The sequence below is a fragment of the Carassius gibelio genome, chromosome A6 (assembly GCF_023724105.1).
Source record: "Carassius gibelio isolate Cgi1373 ecotype wild population from Czech Republic chromosome A6, carGib1.2-hapl.c, whole genome shotgun sequence".
Lineage (NCBI taxonomy): Eukaryota > Metazoa > Chordata > Actinopteri > Cypriniformes > Cyprinidae > Carassius > Carassius gibelio.
The window spans coordinates 9,733,109-9,759,341 of record NC_068376.1 but is presented as its reverse complement, the minus strand read 5'-3'; the positions used below and the strand labels follow the sequence as shown (position 1 = coordinate 9,759,341).

At 37.2% G+C, this 26,233-nt stretch overlaps 2 protein-coding genes and 1 long non-coding RNA gene across 5 annotated transcripts; 2 read left to right on the top strand and 1 right to left on the bottom strand.

The window, feature by feature from the left end:
• The first annotated feature begins 769 nt into the window (after positions 1-769).
• Positions 770-6,730, top strand: LOC128015443 (uncharacterized). Its single transcript, XR_008183902.1, has 3 exons — positions 770-1,344; positions 2,990-3,207; positions 6,614-6,730. It is a non-coding gene; the product is annotated as an uncharacterized LOC128015443 (long non-coding RNA).
• Positions 6,731-6,831: 101 nt separating this feature from the next.
• LOC128015442 (proteasome subunit beta type-3) lies at positions 6,832-9,749 on the top strand. Its single transcript, XM_052599271.1, has 6 exons — positions 6,832-6,999; positions 7,535-7,719; positions 7,813-7,920; positions 8,915-9,092; positions 9,203-9,297; positions 9,579-9,749. Exons 1-6 carry the CDS (start codon positions 6,997-6,999, stop codon positions 9,625-9,627), a joined length of 618 nt encoding a protein of 205 aa, XP_052455231.1. The 5' UTR covers positions 6,832-6,996; the 3' UTR covers positions 9,628-9,749.
• A 4,342-nt stretch (positions 9,750-14,091) lies between these two features.
• LOC128015440 (zinc finger BED domain-containing protein 4-like) lies at positions 14,092-25,736 on the bottom strand. 3 transcript variants are annotated; one of them, XM_052599269.1, is made up of 4 exons: positions 25,600-25,730; positions 25,322-25,531; positions 19,765-20,025; positions 14,092-19,047 (listed from the first exon to the last, which is right to left on the bottom strand). In XM_052599269.1, exons 2-4 carry the CDS (start codon positions 25,487-25,489, stop codon positions 17,308-17,310), a joined length of 2,169 nt encoding a protein of 722 aa, XP_052455229.1. In that variant the 5' UTR covers positions 25,490-25,531; positions 25,600-25,730; the 3' UTR covers positions 14,092-17,307. The 3 variants fall into 3 exon arrangements, with proteins under 3 accessions (XP_052455229.1, XP_052455228.1, XP_052455230.1); XM_052599268.1 differs by having other exon boundaries at positions 25,322-25,736; XM_052599270.1 differs by lacking the exon at positions 19,765-20,025 and having other exon boundaries at positions 25,322-25,734.
• Positions 25,737-26,233: the final 497 nt, after the last annotated feature.

Genomic DNA, 26,233 nt, shown 5'->3' with positions numbered 1-26,233 from the left:
AGAAACAAATGTAATCCACTGCGTCTTCAGCGGCTCATCCAAGAACAAATCACCACAATCGCTTAGGAGTCATCCTTGTCTACATCTGCTCCGGTGGTGAAACAATGGTGGACTGATGACAGCTCACTCAGGGCAGGTCTAAGGTAAGACACCAGTCCAGTCTGTGCTGAAATGGTACTGTCAATCAAACTATCATGGGAGGGGCCTGTCTGTGTGACGTCACAAACACAGCCATCTGAGATCGGCTCGATTTGAGAAAGGGGTAAAGATTTTAGCAGATAAAAAGACGGTGGATTTTTATCATTATAGGGCGGTTGTGTACACACACTGCCAACACACATTTCAGTTTAAAAAAAACTTGTAAAAGTGCATGTAGCATCTGATGACCCTTTAAGAGAGGGCTGATCTACAGCTGGGGGTTGCATGTCTCTCTTTTTATTCCCCTAATCTTGTTCCCTGCCCAACTCTACAGTGAACCCAATGTGCTAGATGAATCCAAGGGGCTTCTGGAGGAGGGTAACCTAGGTATAGTGTGATGCCCTGTGTGTGCAGTGTCTCACCATCTGTGTGCCGGGGCTGAGCCTGCCTTCACTGTTCATCACATCCTTGGACTTGATTTATCACTAGGATCTCTCTCTTTCCCTTCTCATTAACTCCAAGTCACTATTTCATTCTGTCTTTCTCTCTCTCTCTCTCTTTCTCTCTCTCTCTCTTTCGACTAGGGACAGTGATGCCTGCCTATGTTTTATCATTTTGTGGTAGTCGTGTAATCTCCAATGAGCCTCATGGCGTCATAGTATCCAATCATGTTTCAGGCTTTTTGCTGCTCAATTTGGAGTTCCTCTTTGGGGAGCCAATCTGTGGGACTGGGGGGTGTGGTCTAGCAGGATTAAAATAGACAATTAGACTTATTTTCTGATCTGACATTACATGAATCTGACAAATTCTTGTACAAAAGTGGCTTAGTTTATATTGGATGTTTATATCCTCCTGCTCATACTGCCATACCAGATTCTCTATGGCTCTTTTTTTGTGGATAACATTGCAGGTTCTGACCTGTGATTCATGCTTTCTTGATTCGTCCCTGTTGCTGTGTTTCATTGGTGGAGGGCTATGGACTGATGAGGATTTGTGGATGGGACACATTTCTTCTTAACTCACCAATTTATTATGATGATTTAACAGGGACTTTGTTCAGCTCTTCGGGCTGTTCAAGCTCATCAGCTCAGTTTGTTTGTCTGTCCTTCGGTTTTACTCGGCAGGGTTACCAGCGTGCAGAGTTAACCAGGACAGCAGAATCTGCTTATCCAGCCACCACTCGGTCGTAAGAGAGGACTTAGGCAGGTGAGTGCTTAGAACACAGTCTTGTTTTTATTTATTTATTGCTTTTAGTGTATTCTCTATTATTTTAGGCATTAAAGGGGTCATATGATCCAAAGTTTTCCTTTCTCTTTGGAGTGTTACAGGCTGTTCATGCATAGATAAGATCCCTAAAGTTGCAAAGAAACTTTATATAAAAGTTAAGACTTGACCATGACTTCCTAAAATGGCTCATTTAAACACGCCCCCACATGTCTATGTCACTGTGTGGGAAGAGTTGCATAACACCGCCCAAATGCAAAGAAAGAAGAAGTAACTTTTATTCTTGCTGTAGTATTGTTGCTGCTGCCGTAGTTTCGCTTTGGTGTGAAAGCGAAACTACTTTGTTTGGCTTTTCAAAAGAGGACACGACTAGAAATCAGTGGTTAAGTTGTATCAACAACACTGTCCCAGAACAGTTCAACTCAAATATTCCAACGTGTGCAGCACATTTTACAGAGGACTGTTTCCTGGGAGAGTAGCTTACAATGCCGGCTGTGGCACAAAGGCTGTTTCTATAAAGTGCTGCAGTTCCAACTTTGCAAGGACATTCTTGCGCTTCTGACTCACAGTCTGTAAGTACGTTTTCATATTAAAAGAATTTGCCACTGACGATTCAAACGCGTGTTTTGAGCAGTGTAGTAAGGCTTGTTGTTTGTCGTTTCTCCAATCACAACAAGGTTTTACATTTACGTGGCGCGATATTGATAATTATTTTCCCACTGGATACAACAAATGCCTCGATTGTAAGGGATTTTATTGTTTTTGTGTCATCAAGCTGGGACATAGCATCACAGTATAGGAAGGGGCGTAACATTTTATACACTTGAGGCATTTGGCCAATCACAATGCACTGGATAGCTGGCCAATCAGCGTACACCTCGCTTTTCAGACTGATGAGCTTTGTAAAATTCGATGCGTTTCAGAAAGGCGGGGCACAGAGGAGCAACAATAATGTACAGTATGTGGAAAATAATGTTTTTATTTTTTACCTTAAACTGCATAAACATTTCACTACACCAAATACACAAAATAATATTCTTTTTAGCAACATCATATAACCCCTTTAATATGAAGCATTTTGTCCTGCAGCTACGGCGACCCCTGCTGTCTATACAGAGGGCACAGGATGAGTCTCGTGGACTTCAAGGAGCCAGACTCTCAACAACCCGCAGGGGCATTCAGCCTAAGAGTAAACCACTCGACAGGGGTCCGTGTTGTTTGTGCATTATCTACAGTAACTTGAAAAAGAAAATGAATATCAGTAACTCTTATGTGCAGAAGATTTAACATTAAACATGAATATTTAAACAATACATATATATATATACAGTGGAAGGAACTATTTATTTGACCCCCTGCTCAATGCTTTAAGTGGGCCGGTACGCACCGGTACTCAGTACCGCCACTTCCAAATATATCTCTTGAGCGTACCGCCATCTCTCCGGTACGCTCATTTGGACATCTGTTTTAATAGAGGTTTTAATATTTTGCCTGCGCAACCAAGTAGAGTTTCTTATAATTCCGACTGCAGTGATTAGTGTTAACAAAACCAAAGTTATGAATTTGATTCCCAGTAAACTGCATGAGGTAATAATGTATACTAATGAATCTATCATTTTTTCTTCAGCTCATGTTGACCAAAAGAGGTCTGTCACTTTCACTGAGACCCAGCAGGAACCGGCTGGCAGATCTCCCACTGCCACTCCCAGCCCCAGCAGTGGCCTTCCAGGGCTCACAGAGGTTGGGAAGCTGAGCCATTCTGCAGGAGGACACTCTCCTTCTGCCGCATCAGAGTCCTCATCACCTAGCATCAAAACTGCCCAGCACAAACCAGGATGGCCACAGGTCTGATTTTACCCCACTGTCATTAATAAGAACACATTGTTTAAATGAAAGCTTGCAGAGTTGTTGGTTACACACATCCTCAATTTAAAATTACAAAGTTTATTTTACAAAAAATATGTTGTAAGAATGTTTTGATAACATCCCCATTAATTTATGAAACAGAAATGAAATGACATTCAGACTGTGCAGTTTTTTATGGAAATTTTTTCTTGGTTATGTAAACATTAAGGGAACGTTTTGTGAGCATTATGGGAATGTTACATTTTAATTTTCTCTGAACATTCTGAAAAAAATAGTTATGTTAAAAAATGTAAGACAAACATCTAACTAAAACGTTTCAATAAAAAACAATTCTGTTAACAATGCATAGTTAATGTTTTTTGTGCTAACAGTTTAAGACCATTGTTAAGACCAAATAGCTTTGAACAAATATTCTATTAAAGTTACCGGAAGAACATTTGTTTATAACCCTTGCCAGAATGTTATGGAAGTTCTGAGAATGTCCCTGTGGTAAGTGCTTGAATATGAAAGGTTCTATTATGTATGTTTGGGTGCATTGCATGAGTGTTGAGTGGAGATAGCATGTCTTTAAAATTGAATGCATGTAGTTATATGACGGCTTATATAACCATAGCTTAATTTTCCTCTCAGTATGAGAATAAAGACAGGAAATATCACGGGAGTGTAAGAAGCAGTCTTTCTCCAACCCCCTCTGCTGCTTCAAGCTCCACTCCTAGCCTGCTCCCCTCTTCCTCCTCCCCTCCCCGTCCTAAGTACACCATCCCGACTGTCCAGCTTGAATACTCTGCTAGTTTAACAGAAAGTGGGAAAAGATATCCTGTGATATTGTTTCTTGAATAACTTTAACTTACATTTGTTTGTGAACTCCTGACAACAAGAGTTAAAGCATTTTAAGCAATCATGGGACATCCTCTGCAATTAATAGATATATTTATACACTGTGCATGAGTCTACACATCAATGAAAGCTAATTATAAGTATAGTAATTTACTCTTTAGTGAGATAAATTATGTAATTTTAAATGGAACATTCTGTGAAAATTATATAATAGCTACAAAATCTCAGTATTTAACTGTATAGATGTATTCTAAATATTTGTCTTCTATTAAACTATTTATTTTAGAGGATTATATAAAAGATACATATTTAAAATATATGGAAAAAAGCATTTATAATATTCTAATATATTTCTATATTTTGAGAAATATAAAGATGCTTATATGATATACCAAGTTTTTTCCAAATATTTGTTTGCAAAGACAAATTCAAAGCACCTGCCAAATTTCAGTGGGAACTAAGCTGAAAAACGTAATTTAATATTATACATAGTTAAATACATATTGAAAAAATTACTATATTTAAATAGAAATAGTCTAACCATCTTCCCTGCTGTTGTCCTGATTATGTTGTTGATTCTTATGTTAAAGCTGCAGTTGGTAACTTCTGATGCTCTAGCGGTTAATAAACAGAACTGCTCGCGTCTTGCGGAAGAACATTGTAGCTGGAGCTACTTCTCTCTGTTTATGTCTATGAAGAATCACAAAGGTACTGGGTTACTCCGCCGCAGTACCCCCTAAGCAATCTAAAATAGTCCAAATATAAACACTTATTATAGGTGCACCCCAGTGATTCTGGACAAGCTAAAGACACGGTTTGGAAAATGGATTCATGGTGTACTCGCTTATTATATACATTTTTCTACATTTTTAACACAAACAAAGTTACGGGCCGCAGCTCTGATTGGTTGTTTTCTTACCGGGAGTGGTCTGTAACTGCAAATGGAAATAGGACCACTGGGAGGAGCCAGAGGAGCTTGATTTTTTTCACAGATTATCTGTCTCATATCCTACTGTCAGGACATAATGACAGGTTTAACAAATATGTAAAAAATATATTTTTACAAAAGTTACCTACTGCAGCTTTTACTTCAATGTAATTAAACTAATACTTAAACTGACTCAAAATACACAATAACCTTTTTACAGAAATGTCACAAATTCTTCTACATAACATTATGTGTTAAAATAGTCAATAGAATTAAAAAAAAAAACTGAATGTCTCATACCCTTGTATTCAGAATGTAAAAGCTCAACATTTTATGTTTCTGTGTCTGATGCTATGTGGGCATATTGATTTTTGTCTAATGTGTTGCTATCTGTTGGATTTGTTCAATAATAAATTATTTAATCATGTCATGTTTGGTTTGGGCTTTTCGGTTTATTATATATTAGCAATTATATCTATATATTTTCAGGCCCCATCATAACATAGAAACTGCACTTGTTAAAATGACAAATGACCTTGACCTTACTGCTGCGTTCGACACTATAGACCATGATATGCTCATAGATCGATTACAAAACTATACAGGTATTTATGGGCAGGCTTTAAGATGGTTTAGATCCTACCTGTCCAATTGCTATCACTTTGTCTATTTAAATGGGGAATCATCTCAATTAAATCCAGTAAAGTAGAGTGCCACAAAGATCTGTCCTAGGCCCTCTGCTATTTTCAATATACATGTTGCCCCTTGGTTATATTATTAGAAAATATGGGATTAGTTTCCATTGTTATGCTGATGATATAAATATATATTTAAACAAGACCAGATGAAACTTCTAAATTATCTAAGCTAACAGAGTGTGTTAAAAATATAAAAGACTAGATGACCAATAATTTTATCGTATTCATTTCGGAGAAAAAAAAAACTGTACAAAAACAGCATTCTTCCATCTAACATTGCAAAGTTACATAACATGCTACCCTTGTCTAATGCAGAAAAGCTAGTTCATGCATTCATGACCTCTAGACTGGACTGTTGTAATACACTGCTAGCTGGTTGTCCTACATCTTCAAGAAACAATCTACAGTTGGTCCAAAATGCAGCTGCTACAGTCCTTACCAGGTCAAGAAAATATCATATTACCCCAATTTTAGTCTTAACTGGCTACCTATTAGGTTCTGTTTCAGTTACAAAGTATTACTACTTATTTTTAAGGTCCTAAATGGTTTAGCTCTTTCTAACCTAACTAGTCTTCTATCATGCTACAATCAATACCATTCCCTATATGGTCACAAAACTGTGGACTCTTGGTAGTTCCTAGGATAGCAAAGTCCACTAAAGAAGGTAGAGCTTTTTCACATTAAGCTCCCAAACTCTGGATTAGACTTTGTGATAATGTTCAGGGTTCTCTCTCTGTTTAAATCTAGATAAAATACACATATCTCTTTAGCCAAGCATTCACATAATGTATCTCATAACCCCCTATTCCAGTTACATATGATCAAATGCACATTAAAATTATTTTGCTTGGGTTGAACACATAATTTTTTGCTTAGTTGGAACAGCAGTTAAACAAATTTTTCTCTATTCTGTTTCTACAAGCTTCAGTCTGGGTCCAGCCCTTACAAAGACCTGAGATGACCAAACACCGGAGAAGAGATGATGCCATCCACTAAGAAGACCTCAGATGATGCCACCCTCAGACAACATACAAAATTTTAATATAAGTTTTTCTATATATATTTAAATGGGTAGGATTCGAAAACGAGTTTAATGTTGCAGTAGGGGGGTTGTCCAGCAGGGGCGCTGTAGGAACCGCGGCTGGAGGAAATGACGTGAGGAGCAGGAACGACTAGCAGCTCTTGAAAGAAAGAAAGTGTGTAGTCACCGTGTGTTACCCGGTCTACGGCTTTATTTTCAGCACAACATAATAAAATCTTTAAACCAGTTCTTCATATCAGTGCCTGCTTTTTACATTTGCCATCATGGTAAGTGAACAGGTTTGAAGAATCAAGTGTGTTTGTTTAATGTATTCTTCTATATTAGCACTGTAACGTTAGCTCATTAGCCATCCCATCTTTCCAGACGAAAATAGTTATCAAATTATTTGTCCTAACTTGCAGTTCATATTGCTTTTTAATAAGGAACTTCTTTGTCTATTAAACTGACTCCACATGCATAAAAAGCTTTATGGAGTGTGTACATTTGAGCTGGATTATTTGAGTCGATCATATTTAAAACGAAACTAACAGTGTTGTAACGTTACTTGGATGCCTGCCTGTGCTAAATATGGATGGTGAGCACTTGTGTGTAGACGTATTTTATATCATAATTTTCATAAATGCATCGGTATTAAAAGAGGAATTCAGTAGAACTTTTCTTTATCAAATGTGTTATCCTTCATAAGCTTTTCTGATGCGGAGTTGGATAACAAATAGTTTTTAAGCCTATATAACTTTTTGAAATATGCATTGACTGTATAGAAAAATTGAGTTTTATTGTTTTATAATTTTCTACCCATAGTCTATTATGTCATATAATGGAGGAGCCGTCATGGCAATGCGTGGTAAGGAATGCGTAGCAATAGCATCAGATCGGAGGTTTGGCATCCAGGCACAGATGGTTACAACCGACTTCCAGAAAATCTTCCCTATGGGAGACAGACTCTTCATCGGGCTGGCAGGCCTTGCCACAGATGTACAGACAGTGTAAGAATACAGTGTCAGATGCATTATAACATTTGATATTAAACATAACACTTGTATTTGGTTGTAACTTTTTACCTTACTCTCTTGTTTTAGATCTCAAAGACTGAAGTTCCGCTTGAACTTGTATGAGCTGAAGGAAGGTCGTCAGATCAAGCCGAAGACCTTCATGAGCATGGTGTCCAACCTTCTGTATGAGAGGAGGTAAAAATGCATGTCTGTACCTGCTAGTCACTGTTCGTTGGCACCAAAGAGAAAACCATTGCTGGAAATGGAAGGAAATCACGACATAACAAACTTTGATCTGAAGCAACAGAGTATTCTGTTGAAAATCAGAGAAAGGTGCTGTAATTAACGGCATTAATAAAGAAGAGAAACTACAATCCCATGAAGCATTGCAAACTACAATCTCAAATTAAAAACAATGGAGAAATATAAAAGTATTGACTCTGTCGTCACAGTGCTTTATGGGAGTAAGTGGGTGCTAACATGTTCTTTTGGTATGATTAGCTTGGCTTTACCTTTCTAAATCAACTAGTCGGTGCGTTGTTATAATACTAATCAGTGTGCATGCAATTTTGCTGCATTTCAGATTTCAAAAACACAGCAAGACATGTGACCAATAGAAGATTGAGAGGTCACACTGTGACCTCTTAGCTAAATTAAAAGAATGCAACATTGAAATCTGCAGGTTTGCAGTACAGTTGGGAAGAACGAATACACATTTTGACATTTTGGACGTAGTAAATGTAAAAAAAAGAAGTGTTACATCATATTACGACCATTGCAGTGTCTGTAACAGTTTTGTGTGTCTACAGCATAATACCGGTTTAAATGCAGAAATCAGCAAGTCTCATGTTGACATTACTTGCAGACCTGCTACAAAGCATAGAACACTGTCAAAATCTAAATCAGCTAATCAGATGTGGACAGTCATGCAACCCATCCCTAGAACAGTGTTTTTCAGCCGTTTCTGAAGCACACCAACAGTACGTATTTTGAATGACCTTGATCTCTCTACTAAGGAGCTGATGGGTTGAATCAGATGTGTTAGATTAGGAAGAGTTTGGAAAATGTGTAGTGTTGCTGTGTTTCGAGACACTGCCCTGATATGTAATGTTTAGCACTTTTGTCTTTCTTTGCAACATTCCCGTGTGCACTGTGTTCAGAATTGAAACCTGTCATGTCCTTGTCTCAGGTTTGGGCCATACTACATTGAGCCTGTGATTGCTGGTCTGGACCCAAAGACCTTTGAACCCTTCATCTGTTCCCTTGACCTTATTGGATGCCCAATGGTGACAGAAGACTTTGTTGTGAGTGGAACTTGCTCAGAGCAGATGTATGGCATGTGTGAGTCCCTGTGGGAACCTGACATGGTAAGTAGAGGAGAGAACAAGACTATGTAACTGTATTGGACATGAAGGCTGATTTATCTGATCTTGGTCTGGTAATCTTATGGACTTGTGCTGTTGACTGTGTTTTCTAGAAACCAGAAGATTTATTTGAGACCATCTCACAGGCCATGCTGAATGCTGTTGACAGGGATGCAGTGTCTGGAATGGGAGTCATTGTTCATGTCATGTAAATATATATTTTCAGCTGTCATCAACCTTAGTTAAACAATGGCAATCAGTAACTCTTAACTACGTTAACTGATTTGAATCAAGATTGTCATTTGTACTGAACTTTTTGAACATTAAATTGCTTTATTCATTGTATAGCTATTTTTGTTTGATTTATTGCCGAGTTGAATGTAGTAATGCATGGTACAGATTCATTAATGAATTTCAAGACGAGGAAGTGTTTAATTTTTACATTTCTAGTTGAATTCAGTGAGCTAATTGGTGTATTTGTTTTCACAGTGAGAAGGATAAGATAACCACACGCACCCTGAAGGCCAGGATGGACTAGAGAAAATGACTACTGCTATGTTTCCTCTCCTACAACCCCATTTTTTGTACTGAAATAGAATTTGCTTTGTTCCATTTGTCATCATCGAAATGTAATTGTTCAATAAACGTTTCTAATATTTACTCGTTTTCCAATTTTATGGTCCGAGATGTTTGTAAATTATAAATTTTTGTTAACTTATTTCTTGACATTTTAAAGAAGTTAATTTGTTTCCTGAATGCTTATAGATTTTATTGTGAACAATTGACCCATGCATCTCCACATATTTATGGGGAGTAACTAAAAACTGAAAACTTTTTACATTTTGGCCATTCATTTGCAAGACGATGGCATTTTGGGGGCATGAAAACATTTAGAAAACAATGGCAAAGTTTATGGAAATTCTAATTCTGTTTCATTGCGATTTTAAAGGATTAGTTCACCCAAAAATGAAAATGCTGTCACATTTCTGAGTTTCTTTTTACTGTTAAGAAAATATTTTGAAGAACATTAATCAAACAGTGGCTGGTAGATATCGACTTCCATAATATGGGGAAGCTTTGCTGTTTCAGGGTCTGGGAAACATAAACATCATGATAAGAACAAAAGAATTGTCCCCTTGGAATATTTTAAAGATAATTTTCTAAAAGACATTAAGCTTCACAGATCTCAGATGTGGAACAGTCCTTAAGATAAAGTCACAGTTACAACAACTTCTGAACAGTAGAAGAAAGATGTCCAGAAACCCTGATCACCTGTGTATAAAATGAATATATTCCACAAATATATAATGCTACAATATATAAGTGCTATTTTTATAAACACAACATTCTGTATCTATAATAAAAGGTCTTTATGTTTTGTAATTTAATAAAATAAAAAGCTTAACTTTCTTATATTCTAAATTCATTCCACACAAACTGAAATATTTAAAGAGTTTTCTATTTTAATTCTGATGGTTACGACTTATAGCTTAGGAAAATAAACAATTCAGTATCTCAAAATAATTTGAAAATTAAATTTTGAGCTTGATTAGTTTTATTAATTTTGAGTACAAATACTGGGTACCTCTTGGGCTAGTTTAGAATATTTAACGTCAATTATGGGAAAGACTACTGAATTGACAGTTGTCCACAAGACAATCATCAACACCCTCCAAAAGGAGGGTAAGCCACAGAAGGTCATTGCTGCATTGCTGAAAGGGCTGGCTGTTCACAGAGTGATATATTAAAATATATTCATTGGCTAGAAGGAAAAAGTGTAGTAGGAAAAGGTGCAGAAGCAACAGGGATGACCACAGCCTTGGGAAGATCATCAGGAAAAGCAGATTCAAGAATTTGCGAAAGCTTCACAAGGAGTGGACTGAAGCCGGAGTCAGCACATCAAGAGTCACTGCTCAGTGGTCCAAAGTTCTCTTTTCAGATGAAAGTAAATTTAGCATTTCATTTGGAAATCAAGGTCTAGACTAGAATCTGGAGGAAGACTGGAGAGGCACAGAATCCAGAGTCCAGTGTGAAGTTATGAAGCCAGAGATGGTTTGGGGAGCAGTGATGTCTGCTGGTGTTGCTCCATTGTGTTTTATCAAGTCCAAGGTCCATGCAGCCATCTACCAGGAGATTTGAAGCACTTAATGCTTCCATCTGTTGACAAGCTTTATGGAGATGCTGATTTTACTCTGCAGCCGGACTTTAGCACCTGCCCACAGTGCCAAAATGATATTACTGTGCTTGATTGGCGAGCCAACTCACCTGACCTGAACCTCACAGAGAATCTATGGGGTAATCTGAAGAGGAATATAAGTAACATGACAAACAATACAGAGGAGCTAAAGGATGCTATCAAAGCAACCTGGGCATCAGCAGTGCCACAGCCTTATCGCCTCAATGCAACGCTGCATTAAAACAATAATTCATGCAAAAGGAAACCCAACCAAGTATTGAGTGCATAAATAAACCTGCTTTGGAGATCTTGAACATTTCTGTTTTGTAAATCGTTTTTTGACTGATCTTTGAGAAAATATTAATTTTTTTTACTTCCCTAAGTTGTAAGTCATAACCATCAGAATTAAAACAAAAAAATCTCTTGAAATATTTCAGTTTGTGTGCAATGAATCTAGAATAAAAGAAAGTTTGCTTTGATACAAAAAATAAAGAACTTTTCCATGATATTCACATTTTATGTAGATGCACCAGTAATATCGCATTTTCTCATTACACATTATTAGAGAAGTTGTGTAAAAACTTTGACAGATGTGTTTTAAACCATAACCTTGTGAAAACCTCTTCTCGCTGACAACTAGGTTCTTTTTTTTCTTGTGCCTACTCTTAAGACTTTTCATACTTTACTTTTGTAAGCAAAAATCTATGTTCAGCTTCCTGTGCATTTCATTGGTGCAAGTTTCACAGCAAACACAATAATCTGTCAATTTCTATGTATAAATATGTATTATATTTATACTATATAATTTAATACTTTCTGATACATGTTGATAAGCTATGGTTTCCCCCCCCCCCCTCAGGAATGCAAAATCATCTGGTATTGATATTTTTAACCCTTAAAGGGGGGGTGAAATGCTAGTTTTCACTCAATATCCTGTTAATCTTGAGTACATATAGAGTAGTACTGCATCCTTCATAACTCTTTAGTTTTATTAAATTCATAAGAGAAAGATAGTCTGTACCGATTTTTCCTGGAAAAACACGACCGGCTGGAGGCTTGACGTGTGGGCGGAGCTAAAGAATCACGAGCGCGAATAGGCTTTTGCGTTGAGAGCATGTGGAAGCTGTGACATTACCGTGAGGGAAAACCCATCATCCAAAACAAACCATGGCTTACAGTCAGATTCATCCGTTTATTTATGATCTAGAATCAGATCCAGAGGCTGAAACTGAACGAAAGCAGCAGCAGCAACAACTCGCTCCGAGCGGGGCTCGAACCCGGGTCTCTGGCATGGGAGGGGACGCACTAACAAGAAGGCAGAGATATTTGAAGCAGTTTTACTCACCGCCTGCGGTTCCAACACACGATCGTGACCCTTTTTCGTTGGGATTGCATCATCCTTAAGAAATAAACGATACGCAAATCCATCGTCAAACTGGGCCTTGTGAACAAGCATCTTCGAAATGCAGGGAACAAACAAAAACACTTGCACAACTCCGTTGATGCTCTGTAAAAATAAACTCCATCCACTGGTCCCTTAATGTTTTTTTTTTTTTTTTTTTGGTAATCTGTGCAGGGTTGTCTTGCCCTGGCAACCAAAAACACACTTCTTCTGTGACTTTTCGCGACGCTCTCGCTCTGATCAGTGAAATGTCTGTGTTGCTCAGCCTCGCTATACGGGAGCGTGCGCTCTTCCGGCAGAAGTGCCTTAGGACCCATATAAGGAAATTCCGCTCCATCTAACGTCACACAGAGCCATACTCGAAAAAAACTTTCCGAAACTTGTGACAAACAGGAAGGAGTATTTTGGGAACAAAAATACTCCTTCAAAAGTACAACTTAATTTTTGAAACTTTGTCCATGTTTAGCATGGGAATCCAACTCTTTAACAGTGTAAAAAACTCAGTATGCATGAAATAGCATTTCACCCCCCCTTTAAAGTTAAATTTTAAACTGCTAATATCAATAGCTTTTGACAAGTGATCACAATAAACTGTATCAACCAGAATATAAGATGACCCTAATTATAAGACAATCCCCTTTTTCCAGATTCCAGACCTTTTGGAAAAAGGCTTTTTGAAAACCAAATCTTGTTCGTTTTTTTCTCTCTTTCTTCTCTGTAAAATAATTTTTCCCCCTAAATTTTTCTCATATTCCATATTTTTCCTATTTCAATTTTTGTTTTGAAAGTATGGTAAATACTGGTAAAATGTACAAACAATGATCACATTTTTTAAATATTCACTTTTTGATATACTTTAAAAATTACAGGTAGCACATTTGAATTATATAAATGCTTATGAATAATGGGAAGTAATAAACTAGGTAATAAGTACGAATATATTCAAACTCTGGTATTTGTTTTTTATTTTCTGCAGGACTATAGTCTTCTAAAAACAAAGCCTGACACCCCTGTATCACCACAGCTCAGATCATAATAAAGTTCTTTTTAAATAAAGCTTTTGTTCATGAACCACAGCAACTCAATTAGGTCCAATTATTTAGACTAGGCCACTCCAAAAGTTTTATAAAAAAAATTTGAGCCATTCAGAGGTGGACTTCCTCCCATGCTTTGGATTGTCATCTTGCTGCATAATCCAGTTGTGCTAGAGATTCAATTCACAATGTTATGGTTGAACCACTGATGGCAGATGAACTATTCTGATAATGTCTTTCATACTTTTCTGGACCTGGACAGTGTAACTTACTTTGCAATCTATGTGGTAAGTGATTAATGACAACATTTTCATTTTGGGGTGGAGTATCTCTTTTAAGCATCTTGCTGGTCCTAAAAGATTGCAGAAACAATAAAATAAGCGACCAAAGTTCAAAAAAATACATTTATTAGTAGCAAGAATCAGAATGGACAATAACTCCACTATGTGATATAGTTTGTTTATGACTGCTAAGCAATTAAGCAACCTGGGGCCCATTTCAATAAGGAGGTTTAACTAACTCGGAGTTGAAACAAACTCTGAGTTGACTTACTCTGAGACGGGAAACTGATTTTCGGTTTCAGAACAGCTAAATTGTGTTCGTTCAATCAAATCGGAGTAGGCTGACTGAGTTTAGCACGTGCACCACGACTATGAGAAGTCATAATCAATGGAGCTCCTAAAATATGATTCACCATGGCAACAGCACAGACAAAAAGATGTCTGCATACTTCTGAGTCAATGAATAACTGTAATTCTTAATCACAGTTATAATATCAGAGGTGAAAACTAAAATTATTGAACAAATATTCATTCAAAGGAATGTATCAGCATCTAGATATGAATTAAAAAAACATTTCAATCAAGTTAAAGTTTTATGCATAATACATTCTTGGGTGTAGGCTACATGACTTTACAAACATTTGACATTAAATGGTTAGTTCACCCAAAAATGAAAATTATGTCATTAATGATTCACCCTCATGTCGCTCCAAGCCCGTAAGACCTCTGTTCATCTTCGGGATCAGTTTAAGATATTATAGATTTAGTCAGAGAGCTTTCTGTCACTCCATTGCAAATGTATGATATACTGTCCAGAAAGTTAATAAAAACACCACCAAAGTAGTCCATGGAAAATCAGAAGGTCAGTTAGAATTTGTTGAAGTATCAAAAATACATTTTGGTCCAAAAATAACAAAAATTACGACTTTATTCAGCATTGTCTTCTCTTCCAGGTCTGTTGTGAGCATGTTCACTGCAGTGTATTGATGTCCGGTTCGCGAACGAATCATTCGATTTAACCGGTTCACCAAATCGAACCGAATAGTTTGAAACAGTTCGCGTCTCCAATAAGCATTAATCCACAAATTACTTAAGCTGTTAACTTTTTTTAATGTGGCTGACACTCCCTCTGAGTTCAAACAAACCAATATCCCTGAGTAATTCATGTACTCAAACAGTACACTGGCTGAACTGCTGTGAAGAGAGAACTGAAGATGAACACCAAGCCGAGCCTGATAACGAATGAAAGATTGACTTATTCTCGAGTCAAGAACCGTTTCTGTCGGACACGTCTGAGCTGATGATACTGCGCATGCGTGATTCAGCGTGAAGTAGACTGACACACAGCGCGTCTGAACCGAATTGGTTCTTTTGGTGATTGATTCTGAACTGATTCTGTGCTAATGTTATGAGCACGGGTAAACCGAAGGCTTGAATGAAGGCCAATCATCGGCAATGATGCCATTACGTCGAGAGCAAAAGAACCGGTGAACTGTTTTTTGAACCGGTTTATGGAATAGAACTGTCCGAAAGAACCGGTTTAAGGAAAAGAACCGAACTTCCCATCACTAATGGTGAGCCGAAAACCGATGCAACCAGTAGGGGAAGTCGTGGGCTAATGGTGAGAGCGTCGGACTCCCAATCGAAGGGTTGTGAGTTCGAGTCTCGGGCCGGGCGGAATTGTGGGTGGAGGTAGTGCATGTACAGTTCTCTCTCCACCTTCAATACCATGACTTAGGTGCCCTTGAGCAAGGCATTGAACCCCCAACTGCTCCCCGGGCGCTGCAGCATAAATGGCTGCCCACTGCTCCGGGTGTGTGCTCACAGTGTGTGTGCATTTCGGATGGGTTAAATGCAGAGCACAAATTCTGAGTATGGGTCACCATACTTGGCTGAATATCACTTTCACTTCACTTGACTCGAGAACAAGTCAATCTTTCGTTCATTATCTGGCTCGGCGTTCTCTCTTCACAGCAGTTCAGTCAGTGTACTGTTTGAGTAAATGAATTTATGATGCTAACTGACCCTTTGATGTCACATTGACTACTTTGATGATGTTTTTATTACTTTTCTGGACAGTATACGGTGCAAACAGTTTCAATGGAGGGACTAAGCTCTCAGACTAAATCTAAAATATTTTAAACTGTTTCGAAGATGAACAGAGGTCTTACAGGTTTAGAACGAGATGAGGGTGAGTCATTCATGACATAATTTAAATTTTTGGGTGAACTAACCCTTTAAATATCATTCAGTGTCCATTACAATGCACAGCATGTTTTTCCACATAGTTTAACTTCTTGCAAAAAAAATGCTTTACTTGCTTAGAACTTTTGCCTTCTTATTTCCAGTCAAAATATCGTACATATTCTTATATTATCATGCATTTACTACATAAAAAAGACATAAGGTATTTAGTCTTGCTTCCATTGGGGGGTGGGGGTGTAATTGAAGTGCATTTTTCTTTTTTTGCTAAATTTCTTCCAGTGGGGTAAGAAATAAAAAATATGCTTATTTCTGTTTGCATTAAGATTTTTCTTACCCTATGGCGGACAATTTCACATGTTTTAGGTAAAATGGACTTAAATACACTTGTTTCCCCCAGAAAACAAGACTAAATATCTTACATTTTTCATCTATAGAAATTGCATCTTAACGTAATAATTTTTTAGATATTTGTACTTGAAATAAGACAAAAATACACAGTAAGAAAATAATTTTTACAGCATGAAAATAAGAAGTATTTAAACATCGCTTACGTTTAAAAAAAGTGAGGAGACCATAAGAAACTCTGGATTTACTGAAGAAAACCTGCTCCCAACCAGGCTAGGTTTACAGAGTAAGTTACCTCTCATTCAGAAACGGGCTTGACTACTCTGTTTTTTCAGGTTTGACAAACCTCCCATTCTGAAATGGAAAACCCAGAGTTTCCCTCATTTCAGGGTTAACATAGTCAGAGTTTTCACTTAACCTCCTTTCTGAAACGGGCCCCTGGTGCTTTAACATGGTTACAGTTATGCATTTTTTAAAGCATTGAGCAACAGCTCTTAACATCAAATCATGATTTAGAGTAAGAACTAATCTTTATACATTTAGATTATTCTAGGACTAACATGTTGTATGAACAGTTCTAGAACCACTAGTCTAAACTTTAAAAGTAATATTTATTTTTGTATGCATGTGTACTAAGAAATAAACGTTGACCAAAGCTTTTTGGTTGCACATGCTTTTTCGTGGAATAACTAAAGGGGGGGGGGGGGGGTGTCATACATCCTATTAACTATCCAAAATTAAAAAGAATCTATTTACAGTAGTGTTACTCCATGAATTATTCCAAAGCAGTGGTGATTTTGCTGTTGTAACGTAAAAGGAGTACACGCTCAAAATGTTCATCTGAGAGGTGATGTCCTTTTGGGGTCATAATATTGCCCCCATTGTTGAAGAGCTGTTGTACTGGAACACTTGAGGGTAGAGTTGTATTGAACTTGATGAACACTTTTTTCACTCCAGGAAATTCATTTAAGCATTTCAGATCTTTGTTTGTGCCCTGAAGATACAGCCACACCTCTTCCGATGCTTCCCTCTTTCCACCTTTGTTGCTAGAACTCCCAGGTCCATATGAGAAGAATTCATCCTCATGAACAGAGCCTCCATTGGTCTCAGTTTCTTCAGTCCCTTGGTCGACCTGTAATACTTCAGTGACCAACTGTGCTCGAAGACTCTCCCTCTCATCTTCTGGTAACCACCAAAGTCTAAACTGTGGCATGGTGGCTGTGGCCAATCTGGCATCAGAACTGTCAAACACCTGCTTGAAGCGAGAGTCAATAGCCTTAACAGTGCTGTCGATGACCTTGGAGAAAAGGCGGGTGTTTGCTGCCTTTTCCTCAAGCTTCCTTTTAAGGGTCAACAACGTTGGTATCACAATGCCAAGGAAGCACTTTTCTTCACCATGTAGAAGGTCAAGCGCAAAAGCCACTGGTTTGAAAACGTCAGTATATTCTGTGAGATACGCAGTTTCATCAGGTGTAAAACATGGAACACCTAAGACTTCGGTCAATTCGTTGAGCTGCGAATCAGTAAGTGATATCAGCTTGTTAATGGCATAGTATTCTGAGCTCCACTGATTGAGACAAGGAAATGTGAATTTCATTTTCGCAATGGATTCCATTGCATCAGCAGCTACGGTGGAAGTTTGGACCTTGTGCCATATTGCTGCACATTTTTCAGTTGCGCTGCTGTGCAGTTTACCTGTCTGTCCCTTTGAGACAGCATCCGCTAGATCCTTTGAGGCAATCAAGTTCAGTGTTTGAGAAGCACACCGTTGGTGGGGTGGCAAGAAATAACTCAGAAAGAAGTCTCCACCCATTTCTCCATCACAAAGAATACTGCCCAAATCCTCAAAATGACTTTGCTCCACATCTTGGTCATCCTCAGAGGAGAATTCTTTGAAGGCTTTAATGAAATTGTTACCATTGTCAGTGACGGTGGCCTGAACCTTGCTCTCGATGTTATAGGAAGAATGAATTTCTTGAATTTTAGCAATGATGGTTTCACAAGTGTAGCTGATGGGGATTCTTGTGCAGGCAAGAGCAGCAGACTTCCTTTCTAGATTGTCCTCCAGCCAGTGACAAGTCATTCCAAAATAACTTCTGTCCTGCACAGACCATACATCAGCAGTTGTACATAATGTCTTCACTCTGTCGAGTTTCACTTTTAGCTCCCCTTTCATTTTATTGAATACTACTTCAAGTTTGGTGATAAAAGCATTTTGACTCATGACTTTTTTGCCCCTGCTTAAAATTTCGATCAACCTCCTGAAACCAGCTTGCTCTAGAATGGAAATAGGTTGCACATCCTCCACAATGAAATTGAAAACCAGGGTATTTAGCCTTGATTGCGATGTTTGATAATAAATTGTGGGATCAATCTTAGCTTCTTTTGCTTCAGATGGTTCTGCCGTTTCCTTTTCCAAAATGCTTGGTCCATAACTGCTTGGTCCATCACTGCTTGGTGCATCACTGCTTGGTGTATCTCTTATTTTTCTCCTACACACCACAGAATGCTTTCTCTGGAGGACAAAGAAAATGAATCAAAATAAGACTTATTTTCTGTGCTTAGGCAGATCAAACACACTAAAACACTTTAAGACATTAAATGATAAGTATGTATTGCACTAGAAAATTTTACATTCAATAGAGATTCATTCATTCATTAGGAGTATTTTGCAAATATTTATTTCTTCCAGAATCGAAATCAATAATGAATGAATGACCTATGAAGGATATGAGTCCATCTTGAAACTGCTTTTGTACAAACAATGAAAGTCAATGGGATCCAATGTTTTTTGGACCCCACTAACATTCACTGTATGGTCAAAACATTCTCTCAAAATGCCTTCTTTTGTGTTTCACAAAAGACAATATCTTACAGGTTTGGAACAACTTGACAATTAGTAAATGATGACAATTTTCATTTTTGTTTGAACTATCCCTTTAACATGTTGGACACAGTGGGACAGTGGCTTTGAGGTGAATTGAACTAGAAGTGTAACGGTATGAGATCATCACGGTACAACGAAAAAGTTAATCATTTAAATAGTAATTTATTACATTTGTTGTTTATTGCAGGTTTTTTTTCCCCTCACAGTAATTGTATTTATTAATGTTTCTTCATTAAACAGTCGGCCTGCAGTAATTTGTTGCATACGATTTTAGTGAAAATTATGAAGGGGGATCATTAATTTATTACCTTTTATTTATCAGCAATTCACAGTATTTCCACTTACATTCATCTTTGCAAATTCCTTGGGATGGTGGTCACGGAGATGGTGCGCCATGTTTGAGGTGTTGCCTGCCCGAGCAGACACTTTTTTCCGACACATTCTACAAATTGGATAACCATCAACATTGATGGTGCCTCCTGGGTCTTTTACATACCCAAAATACTCCCATACAGCAGACCTTAGTCGCTTGGATGGGTGAAAAAGAGGCTCAGGCTCCGATATTTCGCTGTGCTGGCGTTTGCGCATCTGGCAAGGTGAGTGACACTTAAATGAAAGAGGAAAAAGTCGCAATTTAGACATTTTATGACTCTCACTTAATTAAACGTAGATTAAATATAACCAGAATTGATTTACTTTGGTTTTATTAAAAATAAGAATCCTTCTTGGACTATAATAATGTCTGTATTTAAAGCCGTGTACCATAAAATCATACCATTACATTGCTAGTTGCAACAGATAAAGTGCTTTGATGAATGATAATTATTTGTCATACTATAATGAACAAACATGTCCTAAACCATCTCTTGTGTCCGAAATTGCCCCAGTCCCTTACATAGTGCATTATGAAAACTAATCTACATGAAACCATGGTGTAGATTATAGAGTTGTTCCGATTCCGATACTAGTATCGTAAATATCCCCGATAACACAACAAATTCTGGCATCGGCGAGAACATGAACCCATATACCGATCCGATACCATTTTCTTAAAACGACCTAGTTATGACCGCTAGCTTTGCCTAACCGCTGCACAGTTCTTCTTCACTGCTCAGAATGTATTGCAAACACAGGAAGTTGTGCTGTGTTGCCACAAGCAATCCCTGTTTAGAGCAGCGAAGAAGAAATGAAAACACGTTAGTAGCACTGATCTATATATGACTGGATCGCTCATCGCATTCTAAAATGCCAACAGACAGTGAAGCCGCTTCTATATTATAGATCAGTGGTTAGCAGTATGTCCGCTGTTTAGCAGTGTCACTATGTGAGGACACGAACATATAAACCGTCACTTCATGAGAATTTAACGTTTCATTTGAGAAAACTGTTCGGTTTAACGTGAGTAAATTGACAATATATTAAGCTACTGTTGTAGCCTACAGTAGATTTAGCTATGTCCATGTAGCAATAATAATCCGTCTCTTTTAATAATAATAATTATGCCTCAACGGTTCCTTGTTTTTACTTGTTTTGTTGTAAAGAGATTATCTGATTAATATATCATTTTTTATATTCCTAAACTTACTTGTTGCAGTTTTTTATACAGTTATATTGTAAAACTAAAATACCTTTTTTAGTTTGCGGTGTTAGATTTTTGCCTGCATTTGAAGTTCATTTTGCTTAAGAAAATAAATAATATTAGTCAAATTCATGTCAGATAATAAAAATACTGTAATAAATACAGTAGTTCACCATGTATTTGATCATGTTTTATTAAGGGATAAGTCTGAAGCACACCATAAAATAATTCTAGCAATTAACACAGGGCTAGTAGTATATATAGCTGTATATACAGATACACACCCAGGTATCGGATCAGTACTCGGTATCGGCCGATACCCTGAGCCCAGGTATCAGAATCGGTATCGGGAAGAGAAAAAGGGTATCGGAACATCCCTAGTAGATTATTAAGGGGACTCATTCAATCCTTCTAGTGCTGGGCGATATACTGGTTCAAATGGTAAACTGGTTCAAATTAAACAAAAGGTATGAATAAAAAAAAATACAAATAAAATGTACTGGTAGAAGTGGCTAAGCAACATATACAGTGTTGTTAATTGAAAGGGCATCCCTGTTAATTACATACATGGAGTAATTTTTAGAGTACTATTAGAACTATTTATAAAATACAACTACTTCTTTAACTGGGCAAAGCACAAAACAATGTATTAAACTTAAAAGAATTAGCAACATAATTATTATTTTAATTCATATTAAGGTCCAGTCAGGGAAAAAATGTGATAAACCACCAGAAAAAAATAAAAATAAAAAATGGGATAAAAAAATTGACCAAACCGCCTAGCACTATATGCGACAATACTCAAAAACTAAAGAATACCCAAAATCCATGATTATGGTATTTTTATTGGTGAAAGCTAGGGAAAAAGACTGTAAAGAGGAGTATAACTGCACAATCTGTAAGGAATTACCGCAAGGTATTTTTATTATCAATTACACGATGTACAAATACCTGTATGAAGGGTAACAAAACTAAACAATTCAATACATAGTTTTTATACTGATTGAGGCTTTAAGCATTTAACTTATTAAAAGAAAACAAACAAAAAAAATTGACATGAAAATTAACGTCAAATGTTAAAGGGGGGGTGAAATGCTCGTTTTCACTCAATATCCTGTTAATCTTGAGTACCTATAGAGTAGTACTGCACCCTTCATAACTCCAAAAAGTCTTTATTTTTTATTATATTTATAAGAGAAAGATAATCTGTACCGATTTTTCCCGGAAAAACACGAGCGCCTAGAGGCGTGACATGTGGGCGGAGCTAAAGAATCACGAGCGCCAGTAGGCTTTCGCGTTGAGAGCGTTTGGAAGCTGTGACATTACCGTGAGGAAAAAACCATCATCCAAAACAAACCATGGCTAACAGTCAGATTCAGCGTATATTTATGATCCAGAATCAGATCCAGAGGCTGAAATTTAGCAGCATCAGCAAATGCGTATCTATGTGGTATGTACTGAAACTGTATATATTTGCTTAGCGGTTTTGGAAAATGACTAAGTTCCACTTTATGTCGTCTTTTTTTTTTTTTTTTTTTTTTAAGCTGTACATGTGGAAAGTGCAGTTTGATGACAACATCGCATGTTGTTTACTTTATGTGCTCACGCGCCGATAGCTAAGTTCACAACACAGAGATATTTGAAGTAGTTTTACTCACCGCCTGCGGTTCCAACACACGATCGTGACCCTTTTTCGTTGGGACTGCATTATTCTTAAGAAATAAACGATGTTCAAATCTGTCGTCAAACTGGGCCTTGTTTGTAAAACAAGCATCTTCGAAATGTAGGGAACAAACAAAAACACTTGCACAACTCCGTTGATGCTCTGTAAAAATAAACTCCATCCACTGGTCCCTTAATGCTGTTTCTCTTTTGGTAATCTGTGCAGGGTTGTCTTGCCCTGGCAACCAAAAACACACTTCTTTTGTGACTTTTTGCGACGCTCTCGCTCTGATCAGTGAAATGATTGTGCTCAGCCTCGCTATACGGGAGCGCGAGCTCTTCCGGCAGAAGTGCCTTAGGACCCATATAAGGAAATTCCGCTCCATCTAACGTCACACAGAGCCATACTCGAAAAAAACTTTCCGAAACTTGTGACAAACCGGAAGAGGTTTTTTTGGAACAAAAATACTCCTTCAAACGTACAACTTAATTTTTGAAACTTTGTCCATGTTTAGCACGGGAATCCAACTCTTTAACAGTGTTAAAAACTCAGTATGCATGAAATAGCATTTAACCCCCCCTTTAATATTCTTGCTGAATGATAGTGTATAAAAAAATAATAATAATTTGCGACAGCCTCAAAGCCTCAAAATTCACACACAAATGCAGTGAAGTTCACAGACCGCAAGCAGTTTGTAAATCAAGATAAATGTGTATGTGCATCAGAAATACATTTCTGAATCTTGTCCTGTGCATTTGTGAATCTTGAGTGCATTTGTAAATGTTGTTTGCATTTCTGAATTGTGTGTGTATTTCTGAATTTTGTATGCATTTGTGAATCTTCCGTGCTTTCAAAATTTTGTGTGTGCATTTGTGAATTGTGTGCATTTGTGTATCCTGTGTGTGTATTTATGAATTATGTGTGTGCATGTATTAATCCTATGTGTGCATATGTGAATGCAGTGTGTGCATTTAACTTTATTGAGACTCTTTTGGCTCCATAGAACTGGACTTTACTAAAGTGCACTTAAACTGAATACTTGCAATTACACCATGCATGTCAATCAAATTAGTAACATGATATGCTGATTAATAGAGCTAAATCGCATCTCAGTATTTTCAGCAACAAACAAACAAAAAAACAGTGACTCAAACAAGTATTGCAGATAGAAGCCATGAACTGGCACCACAAAAAGTGGCTTAGAAAATAAATATTGTAGGTTTTAATTATCATAAGCATACGGTCTACAACAATCTTTTATATTTTCAATTTAGTTTGTCTTTCTGAGGTAGATTTAACCCTAAAGATTTAGGTGATGACACACAATATATCTTTTTGAGCAATGTTTCTGAGTGATGTTGTTTGGGCACTTTCCCATTGAGAATGGGCAATAAATTTCTATCTGCAAACTTTAGATCAGTTGTGGACCCTGTGTCTCACTTGGTTTCCCGTTGATGGAAACATTGCTGAAAAGGTTTCTACAATGGTTAAATGTTAAATACTTTTTTTTACTAGGTTATTTCTTTTTACAATACTTAATGCCATTTTAAAGTTGTCCTTTTTTACTTTCATTAAGTTGCCTATATTTCTGACTAGAAACTTGGACTTTTCAGTAAAAGTCTGACTCTACTTTAATATTAAAGAGTTCATTTACACACCTGTCCGTCCACAGCTCTCTCCAGCGCACGATGTTTACATCATAGTCTCAATTCGATCTTCAATTTCCATTCACTCTTTTCTCGTGTAGTAGACTACACGATATCCACTATATAGGGAATAGGGTCGATTTCGTACATACAATTGTTCATAAATCAAAGTCAAACACTTCGCTAAGCCCGCCTTTAAAACGTTATGGACAGATCCACCATGGCAACTGCCGCCGTCCGCCATTTTCTCAGACTAGCATTTGCCTTTTTTAATGCAAATATACGGAGGATATGCATGTTTTGATAGTTTAAACTTTATATTACAAACATACAGTAAGATTCCGTTGCCTGTTAATTTGTAATAGTGACATAAGAGTCTTTTTTTTTCGTTCTGCAGAGCACAATAAACAAAACACATAAGGTATTACTACTCATTCCCAACTGGCCACGTCTTAAACTAACATTTGCCCGAAGTACGTTAAATGTATTTTACTAACGTATTTGATTTAATCATTAATATGTTCGCAGAACAAGAGCTTATTACAGAAACGTCAGGAACAGTTCTTCTCACCTAAAGTCACACCAATCCTTTTTAAATTAATTAAGCTTATTCATTTATGATTGGATATTATATAATACCAGACCCAATTTAGCACTCTAACATCTAACTTATCACGGTTCCTAAAAGAAATTGATTTACTTTAGACTCAAAACCACTCCCACTTTGTTGATCATCTTGTCCGACGTTTCGCTTAAAACTTTACATGAAGACCAGATGAAGTGAAAATCACTGCCTAAGGTTACATGTGTTTATAAGCCACTAAATTCGATTATATTTCGTTTCCTCGTATTCACATATAGGAGTGCAACAAAAGCTTTATCTGCATTCCACCGAGAATCTACCAAAAACGGTATACTTTTTTCATTGTTTCCACCACAAACTCAAATACACAATAAAAACACAATCGTTGGGTGTTAAATTGAGAAAACGTGCACATGTTAGCCTAAAGTTACCTCCAAATGCTTCTTTAGATTAGACGTCGAGTCCCTTGCAGTGGATAAGATGTTGATCTTTGGGAGGCAGAGGTTGCACTGAACAGTAATGTTTCTCCCTCTTGTGTCTCTGAACGTGAAGTGGTGTTTGTGCATCCAGTGGTCAAATGCTGAACGAGACCGCTCCATCTTCACACGAAGCTCCGGCGTGTACAGCTCTTAGAAAGCGTTCTAACAAAAACAGTCAATTACTCTTGCTGATTCATGTGTAATCGTGTCATAAGAAAAATAAAATATACCATATTCTATTTGCAGACTCTTGATTTTTGTAATCTAATTAAGTAATCCAAATAACGTATCCGTTACTACCGAACAACAAAGGTGCATTTCCTCAGGAATAATTTCTTCTCTCTTCCCTTTGCTGTTTCAGGCGTTGGGCAAACTAAAATAGCTCATTACCGCCACCTTCTGCTAGCACGGGGCAGAGACACTATACAAGGGGTCTCAAAACCCTTACTTAAATTAACAATGGTTTTATTACAAGTGAAAAAAAAAAAACATTTGGTCAGTCAAATAGTAAACGTACAAAGTCACAATCCTTGTACCATTTTTTACTATGATTAGAGCAGCAACAACCAGATACATTGCAAGCAAATTACATTAAGGTTGCGCTATCTATCTCTGCTACACTAGCAATTAATTGCAAAGTAGATTTGATGCAAACCAACGAGTGAATTACCCACTGCTTTAAAAAAGATATATGTTGGACATTATTCAAGTTAAACGCACAGGCACACAAACACATTTTTAGTAATTTTACTGAAAATGGCCGATTAAGCAGTTTATATTGTGAAATATATATTTCTAGGTTTTGTTCGGTTTGCATTACATTCCATTTGGATCTAAATTGTCCTTTTCCTGGCATAAATGTAA

Bases quoted from the DNA above. Each gene is read 5' to 3' on its own strand.
- LOC128015442 (XM_052599271.1), top strand. The intron at 7,720-7,812 runs GTAAGAATACAG...CTCTTGTTTTAG, and splicing joins GCCACAGATGTACAGACAGT to ATCTCAAAGACTGAAGTTCC. The intron at 9,298-9,578 runs GTAAATATATAT...TTGTTTTCACAG, and splicing joins GGAGTCATTGTTCATGTCAT to TGAGAAGGATAAGATAACCA.
- LOC128015440 (XM_052599268.1), bottom strand. From the start codon at position 25,489: ATGGAGCGGTCTCGTTCAGCATTTGACCACTGGATGCACAAACACCAC. The intron at 20,026-25,321 runs GTAACTTTAGGC...CTTTCATTTAAG, and splicing joins ATCTAAAGAAGCATTTGGAG to TGTCACTCACCTTGCCAGAT. The intron at 19,048-19,764 runs GTAAGTGGAAAT...TTTGTCCTCCAG, and splicing joins AGGAATTTGCAAAGATGAAT to AGAAAGCATTCTGTGGTGTG.